General features: G+C 35.5%; 1 protein-coding gene across 20 annotated transcripts in view; it reads left to right on the top strand.

The window, feature by feature from the left end:
• NPAS3 (neuronal PAS domain protein 3) overlaps positions 1-23,457 on the top strand; it is a 741,221-nt gene that overhangs the window by 147,479 nt on the left and 570,285 nt on the right. Inside the window, exon 1 of one of the 20 annotated variants that reach the window (XM_087874864.1) lies at positions 18,988-22,140. The exons of the other annotated variants lie outside the window; for them this stretch is intronic. Within the exon in view, the coding sequence (XP_087730990.1) occupies positions 22,091-22,140 (50 nt within the window). The 5' untranslated portion in view covers positions 18,988-22,090. Of the gene's footprint in view, positions 1-18,987; positions 22,141-23,457 lie in introns of those variants that run through there. 20 annotated transcript variants of the gene reach the window in all.

The following is a 23,457-nucleotide window of genomic DNA, read 5'->3' as shown; positions in this document are numbered from 1 at the left end:
TGCTTGACAAAATTAAATGTTCATATATTGTAGCATCCTTGACCAATGAGTTGACCTTTAAAGTTTAATGAACAGAGAATATGACTTTTTATTTTTAGAGCAGCAATTTCTCTAAGGTATTTTACATATATTCATGAAATCTCCTTTTTTTGAAAAAAAGAGGTTTATATACAAATATTCGAGTTTGACATCTGTTTTGCTCCAGTCATGCAGTTGCCTTTAGAAAGTTTATATAAATGTTTCTGTATCTGATGGGAATTTCAATTTGAGTTTTATAGAGTGGATTTAAATGATGAGGTTGTGGGCTATGCTTTACTTAGAAAATTATATATAAATGGAAGGAATTTAAATGGGTTTATTAGATTAAGTTTATAATAGATATATTGTTATTTCTGATAGCTCTTAATGAGCTGATTAGGAAAAGGATGAGTTTTTAAGAATGTTTATAGAGAATGAGGTGAGATATTGAAGATTTAAATATAATTGTAAGATAAGAGATAATGATAAGATGTTAAAATTATGTATATTAGCTGGGACAGAAGTGAGTTATTTTTCTTTTTAGTTTGCACTTTTATTTTTTATGTAATCTTTAATAAAATTATTATAACAAAAAAGTAATATAACTATTAATCAGCCAGTATGTGGCTAAGCAAGATGACAAACCTTGCATTTAAGCTAATTTGAACATAACCTAATTTAAAATAATTTGTAAAAATTCTTTTATCCAGTTTAATCACACTTTCTACTTGTGAAATGCTAAATAGGACTGTAAGGTAAGTTTTAACTCACACCCTCTCCTTGTTTAGCAACTGCAATCTGTTTCTTAAATCAGAAGTGAAATGGTCACTAACCAAGCATATGACTCAAAGATAGAGGGGAAAAAAAGATGCTGTTAAGATTACTGGTTGCGACTGTCTCATTTAGATCAAATTTTCTCATGCAGCTGCATACTGTTATTCCCATTCTGGTGTGTTTTCTCATTTAGGCGCACACAATTTGGTCATAAATGCATGCATCGGTCAAATTGCTTTTTTCAAATTGCCATCATATTTGAAACCTGTCCCTAAATGATGTATTTGCCAGCAAGAAGTAGCCATTTTTCTATCAGAGATTTTGAAATTCAGCCCAAGTTTGGTGATTACAAAATTAAAAAAAATAGTTTGTGTACGGACTATATCAGTCACTTTGGTTTATTGGGGAAAAAGTGAACGATAGCGCTGTGTGAACTATTTGGAGGTAGGGTTTTGTAAACTACAGGGAAGCAACTGAAATATCCATGTGATCCTACACTGCAGGCTAGGCAAGGCTACTATGAGAGCCTCCATATAATGGCATTAGCTGCCAAAGCCTTTAGATTGCTTTCCTTTTGGTGAATCTGGGTGAAAGTTGTTTGTTTTAGTAGATGTCCTGAGAGAGGCATACAGCTATCATGTTCAGCCTCTTAGAAACCAGATAGTAATAAAGTTAGCTTTACCAAGTTTAGTATTAGCTAATTTCTTTTAGTCTTAAATAATGGGTAGATTTTGGATACTGGTACAGGTGGTCCTCGACTTACAACCACAATTGAGCCCAAAATTTCTGTTGTTAAGTGAGTTTTGCCCCATTTTACCACCATTCCTGCCTCAGTTATTAAGTGAATCACTGCAGTTAGTAAGAGAATTATTAAGTGAACTGGCTTCCCCATTGACTTTGCTTGTCAGGACGTCGCAAAAAGTGATCACATGACCCTGAGACACTGCAATGGTCATAAAATATGAACTAGTTGTCAAGCATCTGAATTTTAATCACGTGGCCACAGGGATGCTGCCACGGCCGTAAGGGTGAAAAATGATCATAAGTCGCTTCTTTTGGTGCCATTGTAACTTTGACCTGTCACTAAATGAACTGTTTGTACATTGAGGACTACCTGTATTGATATAATGTCAGTAATTTAGATGTATGTCTTAGATATTTAGTGCCACATGGAGAAAATTTGATTGAAATCTTGTCTTTAAAATAGATGCAAATATTTTTTAATAAAACACACACTTGTAGTTTAGTAGTTCCTCTTGGCTTTCACCATCTAATTTTTAATAGTTTGAAAATATTTGAGGCCTTTTCATGAAACAATGAGATTTTTTTCACAATTTTTTTCACCGTTAAAATCATTCTTGTTTCTGATATTACTCCCTATTGTACCAATTTTAGATGAGTTACAGTTGTATATATATGAAGAGATAAAATAGTAGCATCCCTGTCCCTGAGCAGCACATAAGAGTATTCTGATATTCATCCTTTACAGGATTCTTATCTTATAATGGAAACTGTTTATTATCTTTGACACATCCTGGAGGATGGGTAAAGAACCAGATGACTAAAGAGGTTAAATGTCTCTATCTTTGGAAAAAGGAGGTCTCTGGGAGTGAGAGACCAATCAGCCTGACATCAATATCTGGGGAACTATAGGAACAGATTATGAAGTGATCTGTATGAATACACCTTGAAAACAAATGCGGCAAGTAAGTCAGTGTGAATTTGTCAAGAAAATCTTGGCAGAATAAGCTTATATCATATTTTGATCGAGTAACTTCTTCAGTAGTTTGTGTGAATGTTGTGAACTCCAAAGCATTTGACTAAGTACTACGTAACATTCTAATTAGAAGCTAGTTAAAAGAGGACAGGTTTGCATGCTTATTATCTGACTCAAAATCATATTTAAAAGTACTAAGCGGCATTTCCTTATCAAACTGAAGTATCAAGTGGGGTGCTGCAGAGTTTGTATTGAAGCCCAATAGATTTCAAGATTTTCATTAATGGCATAGATGGAGGAAATGCATATCAAATTTGCAAATGCCATAACATTGATGGGATCACTAAGAAGGAAAAATTCAATTTGATCATGACAGCTAGCATTGGACTGAAAAGACATGCTCTGAAGTTTTAGGATGGCAAATTCTTATTAAATATTAGAAAAAAACCAATAATAGCAGTTCAAAAGGGGAACCAATTATTGAGCTCCTTTTCAGTGTATTTGTTCAAATAAAGGCTGGTTAGTCTTATCTCATGGATGCTTTAATTGGAAATCCTGCCCCAAAACATGGGGTTGCACTCATACAGTTCCTCTCATATACCATGGTGGGATTCAAATAATTTAACAACTGGTTCTCTGCCCTAATGACCAGCTGGGTGGGTGTGGCCAACTCGACGTTACTCATGTCAAGGGCCACTTTGCCTCACCCGGCCTCTCGTGACCTTGGGGATGCTGCAACGGTCGTAAGTGTGAAAAATGGTCATGTCACTTTTTTCAGTGCCATTGTAACTTTGAATGGTCACTAAATGAACTGTTGTAAATCAAGGATTATCTGTTCAAAAAATAGAAAAAGCTTCTTTTTTTGCAAAAAGCTGCCCTAAATACCAGTCATTAGATTAGAAGTACCTGCAAGCTGGAGTTACAAACCAGGCAAAGTGGCAGAGCACCTTGAGGAATTAAAATAGTTAAAATGCAATGAAACTATCAGTAGCTAACTCTTGCTCATAAAGTGAAACCCTTTAGAAGAGAGGTCATTTAAGCTCTCCAGAAAGTGGGTGGGCATCTTTGGGCTACAAAATGCCGAGCTAAAGAGACAAATTTACAAATTATATAGGGGACCCAGGTTCAAGCCTCCCAAGCTTGTCAGGATCACAATAAAATTAGTACATGCCACAAATATCTAAATAAACTTCAAGCTTGGTGCCATGTTATCATGAGAGAAAACTAAAACAAATTGGAGGATCCACACCCCTACCTCCTATTTTTTTAAAATCTTACTATCAGTTAGCAATCATGTGCCTTGGCCATTCCAAAGCAATTCCAAAGCACCAAAGGTGGTTTTTCAAGAGGCAACTTGACTTTCTGCAAACCAAGAAAGTCCAGTTGCCTCTTGAAAAAAGTATCTTTGGGACAGTTATGACCTGGATGACTGAAGAATCCCCATAGACAAGAGACTCCTGTGCTCAGTGAACTGACAAAGCACCCTTTCACACCCAGGCGAAGCAATCCTTAGATCCATTTGCACCACTTAAAGATGCCAGATGGTCTCACTCACCTCACAAGGTATCCTAAGGAAATCATCCAGATTTTAGGAAAGATCACATGCCCCCAGAAAGGCAGTAAAAAAATTAGTGCCAAGCTTCTAATCCTGCCTCTTGGAAGTACACCCCAAAAGGACAGTGCCACTAAAGCAGTATATAAAAAGCTTAAAACAACCCTTCCCCTTTAGAAAGTCAAGCTCCTAATAAAGTAAAGAAAAGCAAAGTATCAGCAAAGAAAAAAAACCTCCGGAGAAGCTCAGGTGACAGAAAGTCTGGGTGTACTGCCAAGAACCGTTAGCTGTTACAATGTAATAAAGAGGCAGTTTCTGTAAGCAGGGTAATAAAGATAAGGATTAGGCTAGAAACAACACCAGAATGTTTCCTTAAGTGGAAAAAAACAAAAGGCTGTTGGAAGGAGATTTCTTCCAACAACCAGTTCTCTGAACTGCTCAGAAAATTAACAAACCGTTCTCCCGAATAGGTGTGAACCAGCTGAATCCCACCACTGCTCCTATATATACATCCTTCTATATACACCAAAACTTAGGTAAATAAGATTCTCAGGTAGTCCTCAACTTACAACCATTAATTTAGTGACTGTTTGAAGTTATAACAGTGCTCAATCCATTGCAACATCCCTGCAGAGACATATTGTGATTCGGGTGCTTGTGATTCCATCATACAGTCTTGCCATCTTGTGGTTACATGATAACCATTTGCAACCTTTCCAGTTGACTTCTGACAAGCAAAGTTGATGAGGAAGCCAGCAGGGGAGATCACAAAATGAGGTTACATGATGTCTTCCTTAACATTGCAGTGATTCACTTAACAACTGTGGTAAAAAGGGTTGTAAAATAGGGTGCCGTGACATAATGCCTCACGTTAATGACTGCACTACATAATGACTGCACCATATAATGATTAATTTTCCCATTTCCTATTGTAATTGTAAGTCAAAGACTACCTGTATGGTAGAAAAGCTATGAAGCTATTATGAAATAATTTAAATGACTGCTGAGTATCTGATAATGGTTTAAACATTGAAATTCTTGGGCCTGTTTTTATTGGGTGATGCAGTGGAATAGCTACTTCTCTTTTGGAAGGGAATAAAGATGATTCATAAAGGTCAGAAGAAAAGATGCTGCCTTTTCTATAGACTAAACTTGCTCAGATGTTTAAGTCTTTCAACTGTTTCTCACAGTAATTGCCAGGAAATTCTCCATCTTATTAATCCCTTTCTGAACTTGCTTCTGTTTGTCATGTCCTTTGAATTGTGGGGCCAAGAAATGAACATAGTACTCCAAAGAGAGACTTACTGGGGCAAAGTAGAATAAAATGATCCCTGTAGTCTGGCCTCTATAAACCTGTTAATGCACCCAATATAGTTTTTGTCTTTTTAGTGTCTGCATTACACTGCTGGCTCATGTTTATCTAATGGTTGACAAGGACTCCGAAATACATTTCACTTGTACTATTGCTAAGCCAGGTCCCCATATCCTATACAACTTATATTTTCCCTATGTAGATGTAGATGATTACATTTATTCTAGTTAAATTCTATCCTTTCCATTTCAACACATACTTAAGTCTGTCTAGATATTTTTGAACCTTCTCTTTGTTGTACGAGACAATATGAGACACACTTGAAAGCTTTTCTTGAGGCTCTCGCACTCTATAACATTCCTCTATATACTAGCTAATATTTATCAAAGAAATATGGTTGATTTGGCTGGATTTGTTTGCAACAAATCCATATTGGCTTATAGTATGCTACTCAAATGCTCAAAGACACCACTTGATCATCTATTTAAATTATCTTTTCCAATTTAGATGATAATTGAGAATATTCTGCATCATCTGTAGTTCCCTCAATAGTCTGGAGACTTGAAATTATTCAGATTAGCTAAATTCTGTCTTCTTTTTTATCTTAAATTGCAATCTCTCCAATAGCATAAGCATTATCCGTTATGGCTCTATTTCTATAAAATAGAAGTTAAGAATGCCTGAAGTTTCTCAACTTCATCTGTTAGTGCTTGACCATATTCTTCTCCTCATGGACATATACTCTGTTTGGCTTATCTTTTATCTTGAAATTCCAAAGACCTCTTTTTTTTGCTATTTTGGGTGTCTCATCTAAGCTCCAGCTCACTCTGAGCTTTAGCATTTCTGACACAATCTTTATATTTCTGGAGACTACCTTATATTCTTCATTGGTTGCATTTCCTTCCATTTTCTATACCTGGCTCTTTTTTCACTTCATATTATTAAGAGTACTGCTTCAATAAAGTCTGACCTATTTAGGTATCTTTCTTCTTCTGGGTGTTTCAATTGTTTCTTAAGTATCTTCATTTCATAGCGTTTCCTATACTTCAAATTCATACATAACATGATCACTATTTCAAGATGCCAGTCAATACTTAAATACTTAAGCCATTTCCTTCCTATTGGTTAGGTTTAGTATCAACTTAGTTGACTCCCTTTTTCATTTTTCTACTATCTTTCAGTGAGACAAGTCAAGAATTTCTTGGATCTCTGACTCTTAGCAGAGTTAGATTTTCAGCAATCCTTTGTGACTGTATCAACAAGGTCTATGCAAGGTTGCTTTTCTTCATATCTCTGCATGTAGGCTGCAGCTAGAAAATAAACTGGTAGATGAGAATGTCTTAAAGAGTTTTTCTCACTCTCTTTGAAAAAAAGTAATGTCAGAAGCTATTTTATGGTAATTTGCAGAAGAAATGGTATGCAAGCTAAGATCTCTACTGTATCCCTCACTCATGCCCTAAAGTTCAAAAACATACTATTGATAGGTAGATTGATGAAGGATGTTCCCCCGTCCCAACAGATCACGTTTTTTCACTGGAGGTTTCAATAATCCCAATGTTAGGTGTTTCCAAAAGTTTGATTAGAAGGCTCACAAAGTGTTATTTGGGGGACAAATCTACTGATATGGGAATCTTGGATTTTTTTTTTTAGTAAAGTTGCCCAGAAATATTATTTTTTAAAGGTACTGCTTAATCTTTATTTACTATTTACTATTTTATTAGTATGGGAGAGAAGAAATAGTGAAAAACTGATATGGTGTAGAGTGGGTATAGGTAGTCCTGATCTCCTTCTATTTAGGCTAGTCCTGGTGAACTGCAAGGACTTGTACATATTCTACTCCAGAATGTGGAGGCGGTAGATTGACTATTTCACAAGTGATAAAAACTATATAATTATTAGCTGCTGCCAGATACCACCATTCCAATAGTGAAGTTTCACTGTGATCTGTTAGATTAGAAGATACACATGATTTGGCTCTAGAATCCCTCTGTTTTTCTTCCTTGCTGTTACTGATCTGCTTGTTTGTCTCCTCTCTTGATTGAGTCATCTACTGAGGACTGCTTGTTCTTGGAAAAAAAGGAAAAGCAGTTGACCAAAACATGGGAAGAGTCCCAAATGGTACGTAAAACTGGAGATGGGTAAGGACATGTTGTTTGAGCATGTTCTAGAAACAATCTATAAAGACATACTGCTATAAATTTAAATCATTTGAAATGAAACTTACAATTCTAATGTCTTTTGAAGAGGGAAGGAGGGCAAGGCTGCTAAGATAACAAGGCTGGGTATGGTTCAATATTTAATTAAATATTTATACACAGTTTGTTTTATGTGTGTGTGTCTGTGTGTCTGTGTGTTTACCAAGTCATACCAATTCATCAGCTACAATGACCAATGCATTTTGCATACCCCAATAATACCTGATAGAGAGACTGTATTTTTAAATGTCTTGTAATCTGTTGCAATGCCTATGACAAAAAAATATCCCACTATTGTGAAGCAGAACTTTTGGTGAGGGTTTTTCTTTTCATGTTTAGACAAAATTTGCTAACCAGCACTTTTCTTCCACTGGTTCTAGTGCTGCTTCTTGAAGGGGCAAAATTGGCTCTTATCTTCTGTATGACTTCAGTTATTTTTAAGACCACCCATCGTGAAAATGACTGGCACCATGTGGGGAACACCATACAAATTGCTTGGCAGACATGTGAATACTACTTCTGATAAGGCTGAATGAGAGAAGATTGTACATTGCCTTCTAATGGCATAAATTGTGGCTAGGATGTCCTTGGCATATATTTCTGCAGGGATAAACTTATCCGTAGAAAAACCCAGGATCCTGTTCAGTCTTTTCAAAAGTGCTAGACAGGTAGATGCCCAGCAGTGTTCTTGCCGAAACTTTGAATGCTGGCCTTGTTTTTCATTTTGTAACATAGATGATTTCATTCTGATAAGAACGGAGTTCAGAATTTGGATACAGACTGCTATTGTGGCTTCTGAACAGCAAAGGAATAGTTGTTCTGAGTGTGTAATTGTTGTTAAGAACTCAGAGAAGAAAACAAAACCCCTTTGAAGAATTATATCAAACTAGAATAAAATGCAGTCATTACTGAAAGGAAAAAAGGACTCCAAATCATTCTCTGATTTACTGTTTTCCTCACTCCCCTCTCCCCAATACTGGGTCATGAAACATAACTGGCTGTTGCTTTACTTATAAGCCTTACAATCTGTTGTGTTGACAGTTTTTAAGTTTCCTGTTGGTATGTCACAGATTTTTAATATTTTAATTTATTATTAAAAATTATATGTGTGTGTGTGTGTGTGTGTGTATGTATATATATGTGTGTGTGTGTGTGTGTGTTTATATATGTATATAATATAATATTATAAAAATTATTATAAAATGAATTTTAGGTGAGATGAAAGAGATGTTCCAGGGGAACAGAACAGTGGCTAAGTGAATCTATCAAGCAGATAGATTAAGAGGTATTACATTTTAAAACTAGATTATTGGATTTAGAAGTTAAAAAAGAAAAATGGTTTAAGGAGAAATGCTATGATTGAATAAAGTCTAATTTGCTTTTTAATTATCCCGTGAGCTAGGTATGTAGACCAGAGTAGGTAACTGTTTCCATATTTAACTCCTTTCCCTTTATCCTTTTAAACAGAAAATATGAAATAACTGAGGTATAAGAATTGGAGTTTAGCTGTATTCTAGTATGGATTACAAAAACCCAGAACAGAATCAAGAAGTTTATGTTTAAATTAGGATGAAGTGATACAAGATTTATTTCGTGAATTAATGTTACCACATAAAGAAAAAACTGAGAGTGAATGCTTATCAGCATTTTGTGTTTTGGATTTTTTTTTCAAAGAGAAGACCTTATCTTAGCAATTACAAGGCAACAGGACTATGTTTGGTTACACAATTGGTATTGTATTTTCCTCAGTTATCTTTCTTTTGTGCAATTATAAATAACAATATGAGTGATGGCACTTCTACCTGACTAGATGTAAGTTTCTTCGAATTAGATTTTTTTCCTTTAGTGTCATAATCACATTTTCCAATTTGATTGTATATGTGATTGTTCCCTTATTATAATTATTCTTATTATGCTAGTAAGATTAAGATTGGTTGTAAAACACAACAAAAACTAAAAAGGGTATCAAAGGACCAGATAATTGGCTTGTGAACTCCAGTGATACATGCTAAAAAGAATAAATCTTGAGGTAGACTTTAGAAATATTCTGAACTTCTCAGATCTACAACTGAGAAGTTAATTTGCTTTCAAACAAAATATAATGGTAACATAAAACTGTAAGTATAAAAATCCTCTTCAAATAGATTGTTATTTTTTTTACTTCTTTGCCTATATAGAAATTATATTATTTTATATGAAGAAGGTATAATAGCATATTAGATTTCAAAACTCTCTGTTGTATATTATTTCTGACAGTCTTTTTAAGGTCACTAAAATTCCAATAATTCAGTACAGAATTGAAGTTGATTCAAAAGAAAAATTTAATATACTGTGCTTACCTGCCAGTTTCAACATAATTTCATGGCACTGAAATAGTTTGACACATTGAAATATAAAGTGCATTTGTCATATCTATCGCTAGATATTTTAGGTGATTACATCTAAAAAAAATCAAAGTAAAACTTATGCTGGCCTGTATATGTTACATCAAAATCTTATTTGAAGCATGATGAGTGACAAACAACTCTTAGTAATAAAAAAAATTCTGCAGCTTGTTGTCTAATGATTTAACACAAAATAACTCTTATCTAAAATAAATAGTTATCAATTTAAAAATCGGAATCATATTTTGTTGAGACAATGCAATAAAACACAATCCCCTATGTTTTCTGGCTTAGATCTCACCTTTATTATTTTTGTAAATGCCGCAAGGTGGCAAACATGCCTAATACTATTTTCTACTTCTGTTTTCCTCACAATAACAACCCTGTGAGGAACGTTGGACTGGTAGTATAGCATTTTTAAAAGTAGAATTTTATTATAAATTTCATCTATTTCATAGCAACCATGTAAAACTTCTTACAGTTGGTTTTTCTAATTACTTTACTTTTGTGACTCTCTGGATTATTGTGCATTTAATTCATTAGTTATTTTCATCTGAAGTAACTGAAACTTCAACTTCTAAGTAATTGTTTATGATTTTAGGGTAATGATCAGTGGTGGGTTGCTACTGGTTCTCCCTGGGTCGGGCGAACTGATAGCGGTGGCAGCGGGAGGCTCTGCTCACCCGCTCAGACATTTTTGCGCATGCACAGAAGCGTTGCGAGTGCCCGTTCGTCCACGAACGAACTGGTAGCGATGGGATTTGAAACCCACTACTGGTGATGATGGTGATGTTGTCAAACTTGCTGATTTCAGTGTATGAACCTGGCATATACATTGACTCTACATTGTGAATTAACATGATTAGCAGTTAGTATAGTTTAAAAAGTTCTACTAGGTAGCTAATATGAATACCTTATGAATAATCTAATAGCCAATGAGAAAATGAATATGTCCCAATTTGAGAAATGATGGAACTTCTTTTCATTTCCCTGGCTAATGCCTTCTTCAAAGCCTTCAACAGATATTGCTGCTCTTGTCTGCATTATTAAATCAGTGTCACATTGCATATTCTGCCCCTTTGGGGTGTTGGATTACACCATTATACACGCTGAAAAGGTTTGGGAATATGCTTTCATTAATTTGACATTCCTTGAGTCCCTCCGCTATCCCACTGACCAACTCACCAAAAAATAGTATTGGTGACAAGAATAGTCACAATCTGAAGTCCTTTTGCCTGATAAATTTATGCTCTTTTCGTTTAATATAATTTAAGATCCTTGTTTATGAGGTCAAGTGAGATACGCTGGCTAGAGAAGACGCAGCAATAGAATAAATGCACAATTCAATAATCAATTATCAAGAACATCTATTCCAGGGTAGAAAATTTAAAACTCTGTATCCTAGTGTTAAATTTCATTTCCATCATTGTACTGGAAATATAATTAAAATAGATTAAATTTTATAAAAGAAGTCTACAAGGTAAGATATGTGCTAATGAGCTGCCTGCAGAAGCATATTATGTTTTAAATATGAGAGAGAGGGAGTGGGGGAGAGAGACTCATGCTGAAGTTAGTTAATAGTTGATATTTATCTATCTATTAATAAAATAGTTAATAGTTAAAACATTTGAAATGTAAGATAAGGAATATATTATTAGAGCAATATTATAGATTACTAAAATGTCTCATTGCCTCTTCCATATGTGTACTGTAGTTCCTATATGCAGCTGGCAAAACGTCATGAAGAACTAGGAGGATTAGTTGAGAAGATCTTCTGGGTTCAATCCAATGAATTAATATTTGGGAAATTTTAGAACAAATACAACTTAATCTAATTTCGATAAGTAATTCTGGCGAAGTGGTTTATATTGTTACAATCTTTTTTGCTTCAGTTCTTTTAGTATACAGCTTGGGATTGATTAGAAGAGTAATTATAAAGAAATACAATTCTTGAATATAATTCCCATCGCTACCTGTTCGATATCAACACTTTAATTTTCCACTTAAAATTACTAGGTGAGGTGTTGCTTGAAGAAAAATGTAAGCATTGTTTAGCTGTATAGATAAATGGCATGTGCAAAAGCATATTCAAGCACTTTGCATTATAGTTTATATTAGCAAATGATTTGTAGCATATACTAGATGAAAAAGCACTACAAATTCATGGTCAGTTTGTGCTGCAAAGTTCTGCAAGCTCCCAAAAGGTACACCTTTATCAAAAAGATAAACAACAGTCACTACGAAGGCTTGGAGTAAATGAAACTTGTGGTAGGAACATCACATCAATGCAATTTTTAATTCAAATGTTTCTGGAACTGTGTGATAGGCGTCTACAACACAAAACCAGTGTTTGAATTTCTGGATCCTACACTTCCTTAGATTCACAACCAGCCTGGCCATACTGGCTGGGAATATTGGGAGTTGTAGTCACAACATACATGAAAAATGAAAAAGATTTGACAGACTTTTTTCATGCTTGACAAAATCAGCACTATGCTTCTTTGCTAATTAGGTATTGTAACATTAATTTTAATTTCATGTATGCCATTTTTCTTTTCAGTCTTCTTCCTGATTAAACAAATAAATGTCCATACATATTGAGGACCTAAATTAATTGGGGATGAGAAATTAATTATTGGGGATCCTAAATTAATTATTAATTTATTAAGGCAGAGGCATCTGTAGGGGTTCAAGGTAGATGCAAATAAGACGAGTCATGACATCAGCAGGCAAATGATAACTTGCACCTGGTACCATGATGTGATTATGCAATTGTCATTTGTTTGATGAAATTATGACATAAATGTCATTCAGTATCCTTATTACAGGTAGATACACTTGAAGAAAAAAATAATTCACAATAATCAAATGAGTCAATGAGTTTCCTCCTTTTGTGTTAAGTACAACACAACCTTTTTTCCATTGGAAATAAAGCATTTTCCCAACTACTCTTGAGAATTTTTGCAAGACAGAGTTTTGACCAACACTCTACATTTTATGAAAGTATATTACTGTATATAACAGTTTTCCTTCAGAAGCCAGCATTATTTTTTATTAAGAAATATATGTTCTTCCCTACAATTATTGCCTTGTGTATCAGGCTGTTAAATTGTTTGCTTCATGACGTTTTGTTCTAAAGACCTTTCAGATATTCTGAGTTTCTTAGAAAAATTCTTCATATTTAGCATTGAAATCCAGTTTTCCGTTTTATTTAATTGTTATGAGAGAGAGTTGGTTCCCCCCCCCTTGGCAAAGCAGTTCCTTTGATATTTTTTTAAAAAATATGTCAGTGTCTGGGTTATAAGCATTTTCTTGGCTACTTTTAAAAGGAAATCTTCTTCATAGAATGGGGAATAAAATAGAAGAATTTGCATAACAGCTCAGTAATTTAGCCTATTTGCTACTTTTTTGTAGGAGTTACAATCATTTGGTGTTTTTATATTCATAATTATATGCATAATTTATGTGCAATCACAGTTATGCAAAAGCACAGGAAAATAAGAATCTGCTGCTTTCATTTGCAGTTGCTTGGAAATAGGCTTGAATGAAACTTTCAAACAAAAGTTGCTGGACCTTTTTGCAGAAAATAAGTCCAGAAGGCTGAGCTTAATATAACATGTGGCAGGTGGCCTGCATTTGCCTGGAGAATTCCTCTAGGGCAAGACAGCTCAGCAAACACATAAATCCTTTTTTCTGTTATCTAGTAGCTCATTTAGTTGCCATGGGGATCTTATTTATGCAGCAGCTCCTCTCCAGTTTGGTTTGTGCCTAAAGTTTAACTGTACAGCTGTTATGGTAAATGATACATGGCAATATTTTTTAAACATTGCCTTTTTGAAGACCTTCCTACCGACTTTTGCTTTTGAGATATCAAAATGTCTAACTGATCATAATGAAGTATTGTTTGCCAGAAAGCTTCACATGTTAACTTAAGCAGTAACTGCTGACTACATCACATAATTTGTAAGTTGGTTAGGAAAAGAAACTTTCTTTAATGTATTTTGAGATAAAATCTTCTTATAGATGAGAAAATTTAGCCTGAAATAAAGCAAATCCCAATTCTCTCTATATGGAAGGCCAAAAACGTTTCCAGATAGGCATGCTGAATCCAACTATATCTTATGTACGTACCAGTGGTGGGTTTCAAAAATTTTCGCTACTGGTTTGGTGGGCGTAACTAGTGGGTATGTGATTGAGTGGGCGTGGCCAACTTGACATCAGCCACACCCACGCCCACTCAGTCACATGACCCCCCCACCTAGCCACGCCCACAGGAAAAGGTAGGGAAATTTTGAGAATTTCCACCTCCGCCCTCCCTTCGCCAGTTGCCCTGGTTTCCCCTCCTTTAGCAACTCCGCCCCTAGCCCCGCTTCCTCCCCCCTCTTTGTTTGAGCTGCTTACCTTCCATAGCGGCTAGTCCAGATCCAGAAGGCAAGCTGACCAGAGTTTTTGGTGGCCCCCAACCAGCCGCTCCTGCTGGAAAGCGGCTGGTAAAGAAGCCGCAGGCTACTGAAAAGTACTGGAGGTCACGGAAAAAGCTGCTGCCGTCACCGCCATGTTCTTCGTGCATGCACATCCCATTGGACTTGCAAGGCAATGGGATGCACGTGCGCGAAGAACGTGGTGACAAACATGGTGGGTGGGACGAGCGAGTGGCGATCGGGGACCGGTTCGGGGGCGTGGCCAGCCAGCCATCGCTACCAGTTTGGCAATCTTGGCCAAATTTCCGCCAACGGTTCATGCAAACTGGTGTGAACTGGCTGAATACCACCTCTGGTACATACGTACGTATGTATGTACATCTGTCCATCCATCCATCCACCCAGAACTGTTCAGCACAGTGCTTCAGATTCAGTCTCTGAAAAGTGCTTCAGGGCATGAGCATCAAACATCAAACCTCTCCCGAATAGAAGCCACACGTTTAAGCTTTTATTGTGCATTCTCAAGAAATGGTTGCATTGCTTTAAGCTGTTACATACTTTGAAGCACCATTTGGATCTGAAGCATTCTCCAACCTCGATATCCTATATCAAAATAAACAAATGTTTGTTAGTATTTAAATGTTTATTATCCACCTGTACATTTTAGAAGATTGTATATTTGGGAAATCAATTTCATTGGCATGTTATCAAAACTTCCTTGACACAAATATTTATTTGTATGTCCTTGTTTCACATGTTACGTTCTTGCTGTGGAAAATAATTAGGTTTCTTGCATTAATTTTGCTGCTTGGAACTCTCCTTAGCACGAATAGTAAACCCTTATTGTTTAACCTTGCTATTTTGAATTATTATGAAAAAGTTATATGTCAATAGTAGAAGCTTGCAAATTATTGTAATGCAGAATTAATTGAGGAATTAATTACTTTGAATTTAAAGTGTAGAATTTCCATATGGCAGGAATAGAGAGTCTGTTTGTCTACTTCAGATCACTGACACATTTGTAAAGCAAATCTGTCTTTTTTAGGTAAAGGATGCCTTTCAAAAATAAGATTGTGTCAGCTGTGTTTTAGTCCATGTCTTTAATGATGAAATTGTAAAATTCATAATTTGTCAGAAACCCATTCCTTCTTTTAGACCCTCTCATTAGACAGATGGAAGATCAGGAGAGGCAACTTCTTGTTGACTTTGATGACTTTCGAAGCACAAACTGAGCTGTCTATCTGTAAGAGAAGAGCAAAGAGCTTCTGTATTCTGTACTCTGGCCATATAAGTCATGTTTCTAGATTTTGCCAGATTTTGGACATTCACTGGGTCTTTAGACAGTAATCTGGACTTAATTCCATCTTGCTGACTCAGACAAAACATATTATTTCCAGTTCTTCTGTGAAGATTCCAACCTTCCATTGCATTAACTAAGGGAAAGTCACAATTGGGATTAACAAACAGTAATAATGAGCGTCATAAATCAGTTTTTTGGAAATGGAATTTCATGGTTAATTTTTATCCCAAAGTGAATTTAAAAGCTGCCACTAGTAATAATGGAAAAAACTACACTTTTAGCATTAGGCAGTTTATGAAATTGAAGTAAATAGCAATATCACTATAATTCAAATTTCTTCTCATCTAAAATTGACTTTGCATGAAAAAAAACCCATGATCCTATTGATGAATTAAGTGAGGCTCAGTGAACATTTTCAAGCCTCTATATCAGAAACTAGTGAAGATGCAATAAACATTTTAGTGTCTTTTTTTTTTTAATTTGATTTATATGCCGCCCTTCTCCGGAGACTCAGGGCGGCTTACAGTGCGTTAAGCAATAGCCTTCATACTTTTGTATATTTTATACAAAGTCAGCTTATTGCCCCCACAATCTGGGTTCTCATTTTACCTACCTTAGAAAGGATGGAAGGCTGAGTCAACCTTGAGCCTGGTGAGATTTGAACTTGCAGTAATTGCAGGCAGCTGATGTTAATAACAGCACTGTTAATAACAGTGCTTTAGTCTGCTGCACCACCAGGCTCTTATGGTATGTCTTTGTACATACCAAGATTGCAATCCTATCATACTCAAAACATTGGCATGTATTTATCATACTTGTACACTCCTGATGCACCAGAATAAGAATATTATAGAGAATATTAAGCAAAAAAGAAGTCAAAATCACAATGCTGGAATTACACTCCTATAAGAAAAAGTTACAAAATGTGTGGCTTTTCAGGTTAAGGGGGAGAAAAGCATGCACAATGCATATAAAGAGGTCTTATCCATTAACTTCTTGAATCCAAGTTTATCTAAAGTGTAATTGTGAAAAGAGGTGAGACTGAGACAAAATTGGTTCAATTTTTGCATTTAATAGAGAAAAAAATTGGTTAAATAGAGTGCCTTAACCAATAAGAGTCCTAAAATGAGAAAGAGATGTTTGCAGCTTTGTTTGTGGGTTCATTGGTTTAAAGGTGCAAAAATAAAGCTTTCAAAGACAATTGTGCTCCTGTGCTTGCTTATGATGTAATCATTTTATGAGTCTAGCCTTAATCTGGTATGGCTGTTTTCAGTTTGTTCATTATTTTCAAGAAAAGCTATGAATATGTTTCAGTGGTGAAATCCAATTTTTTTTACTACCAATTCTGTGGGCGTGGCTTGGTAGGCATAGTGTGGCTTGGTGGGCGTGGCAGGGGCAGAATACTGCAAAATCTCCATTCCCACCCTACTATGGGGCCAGCCAGAGGTGGTATTTGCCGGTTCTCCAAACTACTCAAAATTTCCACTACCGGTTCTCCAGACCCTGCCAGAACCTGCTGGATTTCATCCCTGATATGTTTCAAATTCTCCTAAACTATGACCACTAAAAAAAATCCAGTGAAATTTCACATCCTTAAAATCTGTTGAGATTGCTAAAACTTACTTTAAAGGCCAGAACTTATCCCATTGTATGAACATAACTATGGAAATTTCTCTAGTTCATACATGTAAAAACAGGACATAAATTTTTCAGAGTAGAGAACAGGACTGGATTGCATTACTCTAGGAAATACATAGTGTTCAAAAATGATCCAGAGCTAGAGAAACCTGGATTAAAAAACAGTGTAGTACAGAATTTAAGTCTTAGATGAAAGTAGTAATAATAATTCTACTGTTACTAACTAATATAAATTAGATAAATGCCATTATATGTAAGTAAATCTATAGCTGATCATGTGTTCAAGAGATGTTTTAATTAATCTTTAGAGTGCCAGACTGGTCTATGCTTTTCAGTATATTCTGAATTATTTTACTACTGTGTTCTCCACCGTGCTGCTTGGAGAATCCAAAGCTTTGGATTCTCCAGCAGCGCACCTAGAAGGGATGTTCAGGTAAGCAACGTCCGTTTCATGCAGAAATTAAAAACATTTTATCAAAAGGTTTCAACAACTGTTTTTATGGAGCTGTTTTTAATTATTATATGTGTTAAATGTCACTTGTTTTTAATTCTTTGTTTTTAATCTTGTGTATTTTTAATGATTCAGTCCCCTTGTTTTGGTAACTTGCTCTGGATACTAATTAGTAAGAATGTTCCTGTGATTTCTCTTATTACTTAAACAGATCTTTTATTCTTTCATACTGTTTCCTTGTTTGTCTATGCTTTGAGTTCAGATACACCTTTTTATCTCTTCTAATCTGTCCCTGGAAATTTACATTAAGTTATCAAGTTTTCCTACATCTTTTTTTGTTTGGTTTGGTTATTTTGCCAATCTTCTGTTTTTAGCTTTTTCTGTGGCTTTATTTAATAACCAGAGTGTGCTCTTGATTTCTTTCTGGCTTTTGTTAACTCTTTTCATTCTTCATCTTTTACAATCATTTTAGCTTCTTCTGGCAATTCTGTTCACTAGCCTCAGCTCTTTAAATCTGTCTCTACCTCAGTTTTATATTATTCTGGAATGGGTTTAGGTTCTAATCTAATTGGCATTGAATCTTTTTTAGTCTAATATCTCTCCCCCCCATGATTAGTAGCTGATGGTGTGATCCATAGCCAGTAGCGAGCACTATTTTGCTATAAGCATAGAGCTTTTCCATCTGTTGCTACTTAAAATGTAGTATGTTTAATTACAATGTTGTTTATTTGGAGTTATCCAGGGCCATTTTTTACACTGTTGAAATAATGTGTAAGTAATCTGTATAGGGATCTACCAGGAGTCCTGCACATTGTGGACTTTTCCAACTGTTTTCAACACAGATTCCTCTCTAGGTTTTTCATTAAATTTGCCAATAATTATTAGGCCATCCTTCTTCGGTGTTTGATCTATTTTATTTTTCGTTGTAAACTTCCATGGAATTAATCAATCACTTCTTCAGTATCTGTCATTTAGTGTCTACACATCTGTAATCATGAAATTGAATGGCAGTTCTTGAATATTGAGCGCAATTATTCTATTACTGACTGGGTTATATCCCATTACACATATAGTATTATATTTGGGATGCTAATGCTTACCCCATTTTTTTCTGAATTTCATTTCCAGAATAGAAATTTTTGAATTAATTTGATTGGAAACTATTCACTTTCTTTTGGAATTTCTTCCCTATTCCCTGTCATTTCTATTTTAGCAATATACAGATTTCAGAAGTTCATAATACAGGTATTTCCATCCTAAGTGATCCAATGAGGTCCAAGCTTTTTTTTTTTTTTTGTGGCTCTAACTACAAGTGGACTTCTCAAAGCTGTTGATCATGTCACTTCATATTGTATAACTTACCCATTATCCTAATTGTTACATGAGAATCTCATATTTCAGTTGTATGACATTTTGTCTTGTTGATTTACTTCCATAAGTTTTCATGATGTGTGTGAAGAAAGTAGCAAATCAGAAAAATTATTCCAATTCAGTTTTATCTTTGTTCATCAAGAAAAGGGTGAGAGACTAAAGAACCATCTTCAGCAGATTGGGCTCTTCCTAAGAGCCACCATCATTTTATTTCAAGCTGACCATGTGATGAATCAAACAACATTATATGAATATTGTGGCAAGATCAACACAATTTAGCATGATCAAATAATTGATCAGTTTGAAACAAGATGATGATGATGAACAAATATTAGGGCTCTTGAATATCTTTATAATTCACTTATAAATAGCTGAAGAGAAATAGCTCAAAAATAACTTTCCCTTCTCTCTTGCCTTTTTAATAGGCAGCAAACACATATTTTGGAATCTAATTTAGATGAAGCAAAGGAAATTTATAACTGAAAAAATATATAGCACAATGTATAATTATAATTACCAGGATGAAAGGGGTACTGTTTGACAGATACACTGGGGATGAAACTATCAATGGCTATGAGTCCTATTGCTATTTTATTGTCACTAGTATCAGAAGCAATTATGGTATTCAATATCAGTTGCTGGGAAATACAAGTGTAGGCCTCTGAATAGCATTTGCTTAATCAGTATCTTTCCCAGTTGCAATGTATGGCTGTGAAAGTTGGACCATAAGAAAGGCTTGAGTGCCAAAGAATTGAGGCCTTTGAACTATGGTGCTGGAGAAGATTCCTGTGAGTCCCTTGGACTGCAAGGCGATCAAACCGATCAGTCCTAGAGGAGATCAACCCTGACTGCTCTTTAGAAGGCCAGATCCTGAAGATGAAACTGAAATACTTTGGCCACCTAATGAGAAGGAAGGACTCACTGGAGAAGAGCCTAATGCTGGGAAAGATTGAGGGCAAAAGAAGAATGGGACGACAGAGAATGAAGTGGTTGGATGGAGTCACCGTAGGCATGAGCTTAAATGGACTCCAGAGGATGGTAGAGGACAGGAAGGCCTGGAGGAATGTTGTCCATGGGGGCGCAATGGGTCTGACACAACTTCGCAACTAACAACAACAATCAGTATCAGAATATTATTGAAAATAGGCTCTTGGTTTGATTTGCTTTGTCTTGCAATATTATGTTAAAATGAGATTAGATAAATTCATAGAAGTGATCCTTTTGTGATTTTACATTTTCCTGTAAGATTCTATATGCTTTTATGGTCATTCTTAATGTAGGTGAATTATTATTATTTTAAGTTTCAGACTTAAAACTTAATTATATGAAATAAATGTCATAATTCAGTTATTGCAGAATTTAAAATAGATTAGATTTCTTTTGCCTGCAGATAGAATTTTTATAAAAGAAGCTAAAAGAACTGTTATAGTAATTTTAATAGTAGAGAATATTTGTAGCTCAGGACTTCTTGGTGGTCTCTGAGCTTGTAGCTAACATTGATGATGTTACCTAATTTAGGAAATGAAATGTCTACAAGCAAATAACCAATCTTAAAGAGCACCAATAATCTATATGATGAATCTTTGCTTATTCCAGTGCCTTTATTTGAATATCAGTGTTCAGCAAATAATTAAGGTCAATGGTACCCATCACACATGGCACCTGCTAGATAGATCTTCAAAACATTTCAAATTTAGATAGTTCGAGCTTTTTCTTTCATAAAATGATGGGTGCAGATTTTCACTGCTGAGACACAAACTACTCCTCTTTTATATATGTATGTGATGTATGTGACATTACTATGCACATACTGAAGTGACAGAGCTTGTACTGCAACACAGCTTTTGTGACTTGATCCTCTGTGAGCCTTTGTGTATAGTTTATTCTTGATGTGCTTATTTGGGAGGAAGTTTCAGGTATCTTATTTCTGAATAGACAAGCGTGTGTAACAAGAAATTAAACCAAACAATTGTAATTTCAACTTTGTAGATCTCATGTGTCCTTGAAATCAAAAGTAAAATAACACTGGAACCAGATGATTGTTGGGATACCCTATCTATTAATTTGAAAATTAGCGGTAATTAGCTAGCAGTCATAATATATGAAAATGAATCTTCTGTTGGACATTTTTTCCCTGGACATTGTCATTTGTTTTAATTCCTTATAGATAAATACAAAGGTTGTAAGGAAATTAATAATTTAAAAGTTTTCAGTGAGTTTTAGTTAATTTTCAGGTAACTTGATTTTAACACAGTTTAACTCTTCTTTGGATTTCTGTCACTGTGAAGAGATAGAGTTGAAATCATAGAGTTGAATTCTTTAGTGAAATCATAAAAATGACTTTATTAAAGAATTAAGACATTGCTGGTTGTCAAAAACTGCAAAGAATATCCTATGGTCTTCCAAATGATCCATTACTCTTCAGTAGCTGAACTTTTAAGATAGAAACGAATCCATATTCATATGGTAGAAGACATTTAAAATACAGCGGTACCATTTGAAACTCATTGAAATTGGTACTTTGCACATTTTGATGTGAAAATTTTGCTCCAGTTCTCAACATATGTTTAGTACTCAACACCGAAGCTAGAACTTGTCAGTGTCAATTGCTCATTACTAATACATTCCTTATGGGGAAAAAATGTTTGGTACTTGTCATTTTTGTTGCACCTTCCAGAACCAATTAACAACAAGTACTGAAGTACCACTATAGAACACTTCCTTTGTTCAGAACAGCAGTTGGATGGGAGTCATCATCGTTCTTCTTGTGTCAGGTCACTTCCAGTCCTACACCTTCTATAGTGTTTTCATCCAGTGCCTGCTTGATCCTGAGTTCCCTACCCATGACTCCCATCTTGCCTTGTCTGCTTTTTGCCCTCTCCTAGGGACTACTACTACTGATTCACCAGTCTACCTGCTTGACAGTGGTAATTGCCTCACCCAGAAACTAATGCCTGATGGACCCTTCCAACATGGGCCAGCTGCCAGCCTCAATCTCCCAGTGTAGGTAGGCAATCAATGTTGTCCATGTTACAAGAGTTTCCTAAATTGAGCCTTTCTACTTAGAATGGGTGATAATTAGATCCTGGAACTGGGAAGATCATGGGAGGGTTGAAAATGCCATAAAGACTTTTGGGTTGTCTCAGGGTTCCATATGCTTCATGGGCATACTTGTTCTATGGAAAAAGAAATCTAGGGACCTTTAGGAATTGGGTGAAACTTTTAGCAAATGAATTCAGTATATGATAATCATTAATAAGCAATTATTCTCAAAGAAAGTACTATATATATTTTCATATTTAAATACATGAAGCTATATTGTGTACAAGTTGGATTTGATTCTTCTCTTGTATTCTGAATAGAATCTCAAAAAGGTCACTTCTGACCCTGCTGAGTTTCAGTAATTTGAGCTTCTAGTAGAATGTTATACAAGCTTATCAGGTGCTTTCTTCCAAGCAGTCATCAGGAGAAGTTATCCCCCAAGATGTCTTCAATATTATGGGTTCTTGTCCTATATCTTTAGTGGTACATTACCAGAAAAAATAAATCTTCCAAATTACTTCAAGATGGGAATAAAATTGGAGATAAATCCTTATAGCTATGCAATAGATTTGTAAATTACATAGTCATTACTGTAGAATTTTAAGGCTACATATTTAAATTATGAATTATAAATTATATTTATGTCATTGTGAGGTTTTGTCTTTGCATTTCTTTCATTCTTGTAATTTTTCTTTAGTGAGCTACACAGAGGGAGAAAGAGATACAGTTCTTTGATTTGTGTTTTGATGAGATACACATTTTGTCTTTCAGAGAAGAGAAATTTTGCTTACAATAAGAGTTATGGTTAAATCTGAATTCTGGATTACACTATTAAATATAGCTATTTAAAAGATTGTGGAATAACTTTTGACTCTCACTGTTTAGAATAGGGGTGTTGAACTTAATTTCATTGAAGTCCCCATCAGGGTGGTAATTGACTTGGGGGGATGGGGTGGCTGTGGCCAGCTTGACATCACTCATGTCGGGGGTGCCTGTGGTGGCCAGAGCGCTCTGCCAGAAAAAACAGGCTCCCAAGCTCCGTTTTCGGCTGCAATGACCTCCTGCAATCCTCTGCCAGTGAAAACAGAGCTTGAGAGGCCACACACAGCACTCCCAAGCTTCATTTTCACTGGCAGAGGCACTACGGGCTGGTATTCACTGTTTCCAGGGTGGCCCTGCGCGCTAGATCTAAGCACCCCGGGGGCTGAATTCGGGCCCCGGGCCTTGAGTTTGATACCCCTGGTTTAGAATCAGCATTTGTAACTTGCATTTGTGACTTTTT

Source organism: Pantherophis guttatus, chromosome 1, assembly GCF_059756535.1.
Source record: "Pantherophis guttatus breed Tessera chromosome 1, ASM5975653v1, whole genome shotgun sequence".
NCBI lineage: Eukaryota > Metazoa > Chordata > Lepidosauria > Squamata > Colubridae > Pantherophis > Pantherophis guttatus.
Note: the sequence above shows the minus strand (reverse complement) of the source record. Positions and strands in the feature narration are given on the sequence as shown.